The 9491-nt window shown below is 38.6% G+C and overlaps 1 protein-coding gene across 1 annotated transcript in view; it reads left to right on the top strand.

Annotated features, from left to right (window-relative positions):
* ITGA8 (integrin subunit alpha 8) overlaps positions 1-9491 on the top strand; it is a 180924-nt gene that overhangs the window by 87230 nt on the left and 84203 nt on the right. The window contains exon 18 of the mRNA XM_024750072.1: positions 8390-8435. Within this exon, the coding sequence (XP_024605840.1) occupies positions 8390-8435 (46 nt within the window). The remainder of the gene's footprint in view (positions 1-8389; positions 8436-9491) is intronic.

Genomic DNA, 9491 nt, shown 5'->3' with positions numbered 1-9491 from the left:
GGTAGTTGTGGCGCATGGGCTTAGTTGCTCCGCGGCATGTGGGATCTTCCCGGACCAGGGCTCGAACCCGTGTCCCCTGCATTGGCAAGCGGATTCTTAACCACTGTGCCACCAGGGAAGCCCCTGAGTCATCATTATCTTTTCATACAACTCTTAGTTTCACATTCCCATGTTTCTCATTTATTTGGAAGCTCTTTATAGCACATCTCACTGTCCAGAATTATTCTGAAATAGTAAATGTCTTTTAAGTCCAAAATTTAAAAGGAGGAGTTTGATGGCATTTTGAGCAAGAGACCAGCACTCGTATATTTCTTAAGAAGATGAGAGAGTAAGAAGTAGGAAGAAAGAAGGTAGCAGGTAAGAAGGCTCACAGTTTATGAAATGTCAGTGCTTGGGTGACCGCGGAGGCTTCCCCCCATGAAACGCCTCTGGCAGACTCATTCATCTAACCCTGTCATCACTCTTCCTGTTGTCTTCCCCTCCCATCTAACCCCCTTCCATGAAGTTTCCATTCTCTCCTTTCTGCCCCCTGCCTACCTAGGCCCAGACCTCAAATCCACACTCAGAACAAAGCTGATGTTTTCACATTGAACTTCTTCCAACTCTAAAATTTCTTTCAGAGATTAATGAAATCAGTCCAAGTACCACTTTAGAGACTTGGCTCTTTACTTCTTCTTCGTTTAAAAACAACAGTTTTAGCGAAATAAAATACAAAACAGAGGTGTAATACATCTCCTATGACCTCACATTTTTTAGGGTTAGTTTTTCTTGCCAACTGATCCTGCATTCATGCTAATGTCCCCTTTTTGTATCCTTAAAAGTACTCAGTTCCATCAAAAGCCAAAAGGAAAATAAACTGTGTTTCTCGGGCAATGTGAGTGATAACAAAGGACTCCAGCATTTTTAGAACAGTTTTTGATTAAGGGGAAAGCACCAATTTTAGTGGCCAAATGTTTCTTCAAGGGAAAAATTAAAAGGCTAAATGTCTTTGTATAAAGAAAGGCAAAGCTTTTGTTTGCCTGTTTTCAGAATGTGCTTTTAAGAAGTTTCTATAAGAAAGGAAAGTAAACATTAGATAAAGGTATAAGACCTGTTGTCTCAAAGTGAGGGAAAAAGTTCAGAGTTATGAATCCAAATATTAGCACCAAAATTTGTCATCAGATTATCATTGAAATCCCTTGATGTGAACATACACACACCACTGTATTTAAGATAAATAGCCAACAAGGACCTACTGTATAGCATAGGGAACTCTACTCAATATTCCGTGATAACCTATATGAGAAAAGAATCTAAAAAAGAATGAATATATGTATAACTGAATCACTTTGCTGTACACTTGAAACTAACACAACATTGTAAATCAACTATACGCCAATAAAATAAAAATAAAAATACAGTGAAAGTCCCAAGGCAGGGTGGGTGGGGGGAGAAATTCCTAAGCATGGCAGAATTATGCAAGATTTCTGAAAATTGTGTGTGTATATGTATGTGTATATACATGCACACATATATACATATGTGTGTATAGAGAGAGATACATACGGGTATATACATCTATATACTCAAACAAATATATGTATGTATATATATGGAACATAACATCATATATCTATACATGGAAATCACATAGCACTTATCAAAGCAAATCACATATTCTGGAAGGACAAATTGGTTAGAAATACAGATCAGCCGATCCATTCTCCTCCCCTAGAGAAATCTGATACCTTTAAGGTCCTGAGCATAGATGCTCCTGGCCTTTTCCAGCAGGCACAATACCAAGGTGGTGTCTCAAAAGACAAACATACTTCTGGTGGTAGATAACTGTTTTCTTGGCCTCTGAGTAACTGTGGCTACATTCTCATGAAAAAAGGAAACGTGGCCTGTTTCGCCAGATATTTGATTTTTCCAGAGTAGGAAAATTCCCATCCTGAGGCCCAGGAACCAGAGTTCCCAAAGAAAAACGTGTGCTGCTCTTGACCTTCAGGAGGGTGGCTCTCAACCTCTCCTCTGTAAAGACAGTCTGATCGTGATGCAGCCTCTGAATCTGGAGCCTCCGCGTGTGTATGCGTTTCTCTCCCAACACCTTCAAGGGCACATGCCAAAACTCAGCAGAACTTGATTGTAGCTGACATTAGCCTGTCTTAAAAACTGTTACATTTTCCTCATCTCTCTCTTCTTCAGTATATTATCTCATGATTACTTATCCTCCTATTTCACAGGTATCTATAAAGTCCCTGCCCTGTCTCTGGCACTGTGCCTGGTGCCGTGGATGCAAAGATTCTTTCTTTCTTCATTTATTTCAACCCCTACCACTCCATAAAATCTTTGTGATATGCAAACCTGAGGAAAGATTCCTGCCCTGGAAGAGTTTATAGTCTCATTTTCTTGGCCATTTCCAAAGAGTCAGTTCTTATAATTCTTCTGTTATTTATAAAGTGTCTAATCTCAAGATACAAACATTTCACCTCATTTGGAGACAAAAACAAAGCACATGATTCCCTTGAATCAGTTTCATAATGGAACTTTCCTGTCCGTGTGTCATATCAATAGATACGGATCAGGCCAAGTGCCACCTGTGTTATACTTGTCTAAATAATTAAGTCCAGGATTATACAAGAAGAACAGAGTTCGTGTTTCTTCAGATCAGTAGCTTTTTCCTCTGACATAGCAAAAACGCACTGATGTGCTGGGAGAGACGAATGTAACAGAAAAAAAATAAATGTCAAAATCGTTGCAAAACTTGAAATTCTGATGTGATTTTAAAAATTGGTAGACTTAGAAACTCTGACTTCTGGCTTCAAAGATTTGAACCCTTGGAAAAGAATATTTTATTCCATGAATCATAGATGGTCAAGTTGTAGCCCTTTACTTAACCGTCTTCCTTAATCTCACAGACAGAGCTCCTCAGATGACCTTCATTTGACTTATTAAACATTAGCAGGCACATCTTTTAAAATATGGAGCTTTGGAGTTCAGTCTTGAGTCTATGATCTGAATCTGATTCTGTATCTATAAACAAGAGAGTTTTAAAAAACTTTTTATATTGAAGTATAGTTGACTTACAATATTCTGTTAGCTGCAGGTGTACAGCAGTGACTCAATTAAATGGATATATATATATATATATATATATGCTTTTTCTGATTCTTTTCCATTATAGATTATTACAAGATGTTGAATGGAGTTCCCTGTGCTATACAGGATATCATTGTAGTTTATTTTATGTATAATGGCGTGTATCTGTTAATCCCACACTCCTAATTTATTTCTCCTCCATCCCTTTCCCCTTTGGTAATGACACATTTGTTTTCTATGTCTGTGAGCCTGTTTCTGATTTGCCTCAATACATAAATTCATTTGTACCGTTTTTTTAGATTCTACATATAAGTGATATCATATGATATTTGTCTTTCTCTGTCTGACTTCACTCAGTATGATAATCTCTAGGTCCATCCACGTTGCTGCAAATGGCAATATTTCATTCTTTTTTATGGCAAAGTAATATCCCATTGTGTGTGTGTGTGTGTGTGTATACACACACACACACACACACACACACACATATATACACATACCACTTCTTCTTTATCCATTCATCAGTTGATGGACACTTAGGTTGCTTGAATTTTGACTGTGATTTTAATCCTGAAGCCATTTGAGTCCATTTTTTAAAAAACATTTTTAACAAGAATTATTGTGTCTTAGGTTGGGTTCTTTTAGAGCAGACATTAAGACAAGGATTAGAAGACAAGTGGTTTGACTAGATAGCCTCATCCACCAGAGGGCAGACAGCAGAAGCAAGAAGAACTACAATCCTGCAACCTGTGGAACAAAAACCACATTCACAGAAAGATAGACAAGATGAAAAGGCAGAGGGCTATGTACCAGATGAAGGAACAAGATAAAACCCCAGAAAAACAACTAAATGAAGTGGAGATAGGCAACCTTCCAGAAAAAGAATTCAGAATAATGATAGTGAAGATGATCCAGGACCTCAGAAACAGAACGGAGGCAAAGATCGAGAAGATGCAAGAAATGTTTAACAAAGACCTAGAAGAATTAAAGAACAAACAAACAGAGATGAACAATACAATAACTGAAATGAAAACTACACTAGAAGGAATCAATAGCAGAATAACTGAGGCAGAAGAACGGAGAAGTGACCTGGAAGACAGAATGGTGGAATTCACTGCTGCGGAACAGAATAAAGAAAAAAGAATAAAAAGAAATGAAGAAAGCCTAAGGGACCTCTGGGACAACACTAAATGCACCAACATTCATACTATAGGGGTCCCAGAAGGAGAAGAGAGAAAGAAGGGACCCGAGAAAATATTTGAAGAGATTATAGTTGAAAACTTCTTGGGTGGGAAAGGAAACAGCCACCCAAGTCCAGGAAGTGCAGAGAGTCCCATACAGAATAAACCCAAGGAGAAACATGCCAGGACACATAGTCAATCAAATTGGCAAAAATTAAAGACAAGGAAAATTGTTGAAAGCAGCAAGGGAAAAATGACAAATAACATACAAGGGAACTCCCATAAGGTTAAGAGCTGATTTCTCAGCAGAAACTCTACAAGCCAGAAGGTAGTGGCATGACATATTTAAAGTGATGAAAGGGAAGAATTCACAACCGAGATTACTCTACCCAGCAAGGATCTCATTCAGATTCGATGGAGAAATCAAAAGCTTTACAGTTAAAAGAATGAAATCAGAGCACTCCCTTACCCCATACACAAAAATAAACTCAAAATGGATTAGAGACCTAAATGTAAGACTGGACACTATAAAACTGTTAGAGGAAAACATAGGAAGAACACTCTTTGACATAAATCACGGCAAGATCTTTTCTGATCCACCTCCTACAGTAATGGAAATAAAAACAAAAATAAACAAATGGGACCTAGTGAAACTTAAAAGTTTCTGCAAAGCAAAGGAAACTACAAATAAGACGAAAAGACAACCCTCAGAATGGGAGAAAATATTTGCAAATGAATCAACAGACAAAGGATTAATCTCCAAAATATATAAACAGCTCATGCAGCCCAATATTAAAAAAACAAACAACCCAATCCAAAAATGGGCAGAAGACCTAAATAGACATTTCTCCAAAGAAGACATACAGATGGCCGAGAAGCACATGAAAAGCTGCTCAACATTACTAATTATTAGAGAAATGCAAGTCAAAACTATAATGAGCTATCACCTCACACCAGTCAGAATGGCTGTCATCAGAAAATCTACAAACAACGAACGCTGGAGAGGGTGTCGAGAAAAGGGAACCCTCTTGTACTGTTGGTGGGAATGTAAATTGATACAGCCACTATGGAGAACATTATGGAGGTTCCTTAAAAAACTAAAAATAGAGTTACCATATGACTCAGCAATCCCACTCCTGGGCATATACCCAGAGAAAACCATAATTCAAAAAGACACATGCACCCCAATGTTCACTGAAGCACTATTTACAATAGCTAGGTCATGGAAGCAACCTAAATGCCCATCAACAGACGAATGGATAAAGAAGATGTGGCACATACATACAATGGAATATTACTCAGCCATACAAAGGAACAAAATCGGGTCATTTGTAGAGACGTGGATGAATCTAGAGATTGTCATACAGAGTGAAGTAAGTCAGAAAGAGAAAAACGAATATTGTATATTAACGTATATATGTGGAATCTAGAAAAATGGTACAGATGAACCGGTTTGCAGGGCAGAGAGTGAAACACAGACGTAGAGAACAAACATACAGACACCAAGGGGGGAAAGTGGTGGGGGGAGGTGGCGGTGGTGTGATGAATTGGAAGATTGGGATTGACATGTATACACTAATATGTATAAAATAGATATTTAATGAGAACCTGCTGTATAAAATAATTAATTAAGTTCAAAAAAGAAGGCAAGTGGTTTGAGAAATATCCCCAGAAAATCATTGCTAAGGGAGTAGGGAAGAGAGATGTGGGAAGGGAAGATTATCCTCAAGAGGCTGACAGGGTGGGCAACTCGGACTCTGTCTAGCTGGGGAAATCTGGGAGACAGGGAAGTACATGTCTCAGAGTCACCCTAAGAAAGCAGCCATGTGCGCTCATGTACCTGCTTATCCATCCAACTCCCATGCATCATGGACCGAGGACAATGCCCTTGGCCCAGCCAAGAGAGGCCCCTAGAGAAGAATCATATTGCTTGCAGCCTGGCCAGTTCCTTTGTTCTGGAAAGGTGAATGCCAAGGGCATGTGGCTATAAATCATTTTCCTGTACGAACTCCATTGAACCAGTTTAATTTCTTGATCGGTTTTCCATATGGCACTGACAAAGGAGTTCCCTCCTCTCTTTTTCTTTTTTTTTTCATTTTCACTTCTGTCCTACTAGAATTAACCGGTTAGAGTTTCAGCTATTGTAAGTTTTCTTCTGTGGCCGTTATTTCTTCCGAATCCAGTTTTCCCATCTCTGCTTCTAAATGTTACTCTGCAGATATCACCATGGTCATTTAAATTTTTGTTTGATTGCATCCACCGAGAAAGAATAACCATTATAGATGAGATTAAGAAAAACAGAGAGTTCTGCCTATATATCAGCCGGTCACTGAGGTCATTGTGAACATTACCCCTCAAATAGTCTAAGATTGCTCTGTTGCCCAGCACCACTGTAACCCAGCTTCACCTCTTATGTACTTGTGTGAACTTCAATGAATGTATCGGTGAGCCTCCCTAAGTCTCAAATTACTCTTCTGTAAAACTGTGCTAATAATATGATAGAGACTTCTTAACTTGTTAAGAATAAGTTAAAGTAAATCTATTAAAAGGATTCCTGGCCTAGAATAAGTGTTCAATATGTGCTATTTAGTATTATCACTGTTGTTGTTATTTAATATTTTTGTAGAGTGGTTTCCCTGCTTATCCAGGGGGGCATACGTTCCACGACCCTCCAGTGGATGCCTGAAACCGCGGAGAGTACTGAACCCTACACATATTATGTTTTTTCCTATACATAAAGCTGGATTTATAAATTAGGCACAGTCAGAGATTAACAATAACTAATAATAAAATAGAACAATTATAATCATATACTATAATAAAAATTATGTGAATGTGGTTTCTCTCTCAAAATATCTTATTGTTACAAATTTAATGCCCTTTCCATCTTAACTAAGCACTTCTCACCCACCGTGGCTTTAACTTTTGCAGTTTGAGATGCGACAGCAAAACTAGCACGGCTTTCTTTTTCCTTCTTCACAATTTCACAGACATAAGATTTCTTCTTACCACAGATCTTAGCAACCTCGGCATAGGATTTTGTTTCTTTCCTTATTAAGTGGAGAACGTTCACCTTTTTACTTAAAGGAAGCACTTTACGGCTTCTCTTTGGCACGTCTTAATTGCCAGCATCACTCCTTTTTAAAAAATTTTTTTTAATTTTAATTTTTTTTGGCCGTGCCACGCGGCGTGCGGGATCTTAGTTCCCCGACCAGGGATCGAACCCCTGCCCCCTGCAGTGGAAGCATGGAGTCTTAGCCACTGGACCGCCAGGGAAGTCCCTAGTCTCACTCCTCTTGCACTTTGGAGCCATTATTAAGTAAAGTAAGGGTCACTTGAACAAGCACTGAGACACCAAGTTGGCTAAGTGACTACGGACAGGACACGCTGGACCAAGGGATCATTCACATCCCGGGCGGGACAGAGCAGGACGGCGTGAGATTTCATCACGTTGCTCAGAACGGCATGCAATTTAAAACGGATGAGTTGTTGATTTCTGGAATTTTCCACTTAATATTTTCAGACCGTGGCTGACCACAGGTAACTGAAACTGAAGAAGCAAAACCGCAAATGAGGAGAGACGGCTGTAATGCTATGTCAGTTATTTCATATGCTACTGATCACTGTGCCAAAACCATACTCGCCATCCGCACATTTGTCAAGAGCAAATGGCTGTGACGAGATGACAGCCAAAATGTCTCACTTCGTTGGTAAAATACTTTCCTTATAGGGTTGCTCCGGTAGCGGGATGATAAAATACTATGTGCTACGAGCCTGGCACTTAGTAGGCCCTTAGCCCCTGCTTTTCCCCTTCTGATTTAAGATGTGTGCCTTGAGTCTGGAGGATAGGAGAAATGGTGTTACGATGAGCATCTGAAGCATTTCTAGAAGGCTGGCCTTCCTGAGTCCAGAAGGGTTTGAGATCTATTGATGTATGTGTCTTACGGAGCTAGAGTGAAGTTCCAGTATCCTTTCCAAAATGTCTTAAGAACGGTGTGATTTGCTGTTCTTACATTTATGACTCTCACTCTGCAATCAGCATTTCAGGATGCTTTATGTGCTATTTATAATTATGAGTTTGGATCGTTTCTATAAAATTTGTACACGTGTTGTGTTTTTGTCTTTTTTAGATTTAATTGTGGGTGCATTTGGAACAGGAAAAGTAGCTGTTTACAGGTATGTGGTTGGTGGTATGCAAATGCTCTTTTCTTTTATTGACATGTAACATTATATTAGTTTCAGGCATACAACATAATGATTCAATATTTGTATATACTGCAAAATCATCACCACAATGTCTAGTTGATAACATCCATCACCACACATAGTTACAGTTTTTGTGTGTGTGATGAGCACTTTTAAGATCTACCCTCTTAGCAACTTTCAAATATACAACACAGTATTATTAACTCTAGGCACCATGCTATATATTTCATCCCCCAAACTTATGTATCTTATAAACAGAAGTCTATACTTTTGGCCACTTTCATCCATTTCCACCTCCATCTCATCCCCACCTCTGGCAACCACCAATCTCTTTTCTGTATCTATATGTTCATTTGTTGGTTTTGATTTTTGTTTCTAGATTCTACATGTAGGTGAGATCATATGGTATTGATCTTTTTCTGTCTGACTTTTTTCACTTAGCATAATGCTCTCAAGGTACTTCTGTGTTGTCATAAATGGCAAGATTTCCTTTTTATGGCTGAAAGCCACATTTTCTTTATTCCTCCATCCGTGGACATGCTCTAATCGTCTCAAATGCATTTCTTTTTCATTGTTAGTTTTGCCTTAAAGAGTAAATCCAAACTATCTATTTTGGAGAGCATTTAGATGCTCTTTGTAAAGTTTGGAGGAATATTTGCTCTCAATATTTTCCCCTTTCTTTCAGCCCTTCTGTCTTTTTTTTCTCATACCTCGTGACCAAACTTCCAGCTTCTACTAACATAACATTAAATAAGATGTGAATCTTAGCAGAACTTCTAAAATGACACATTTTTTTAAGTTATTACATTTGAATACTTCTCTTTGCTTTGGAAATGCATTAAAATGTGCCTATAGATAAGGAATGCAGGGTGGGGGAGTGTTGCCATGCATCCTGGCCTCTATCATCAAGTGTGGACACTACATTAAGGAACAGAAATACCAAGAATTGGTAGCCTCCCAAAGCAAGAATTGAACAACTGTTCAAATGTGACAGGTCTGGATTTAAAAAACCTGGCCACTCCACAC

The sequence above is a fragment of the Neophocaena asiaeorientalis genome, unplaced genomic scaffold, assembly GCF_003031525.2.
Source record: "Neophocaena asiaeorientalis asiaeorientalis breed wild unplaced genomic scaffold, Neophocaena_asiaeorientalis_V1.1 scaffold4, whole genome shotgun sequence".
In the NCBI taxonomy this organism is placed as follows: domain Eukaryota; kingdom Metazoa; phylum Chordata; class Mammalia; order Artiodactyla; family Phocoenidae; genus Neophocaena; species Neophocaena asiaeorientalis.
The sequence above is the reverse complement of the archived record's forward strand: the minus strand, read 5'-3'. Positions and strand labels throughout refer to the sequence as shown.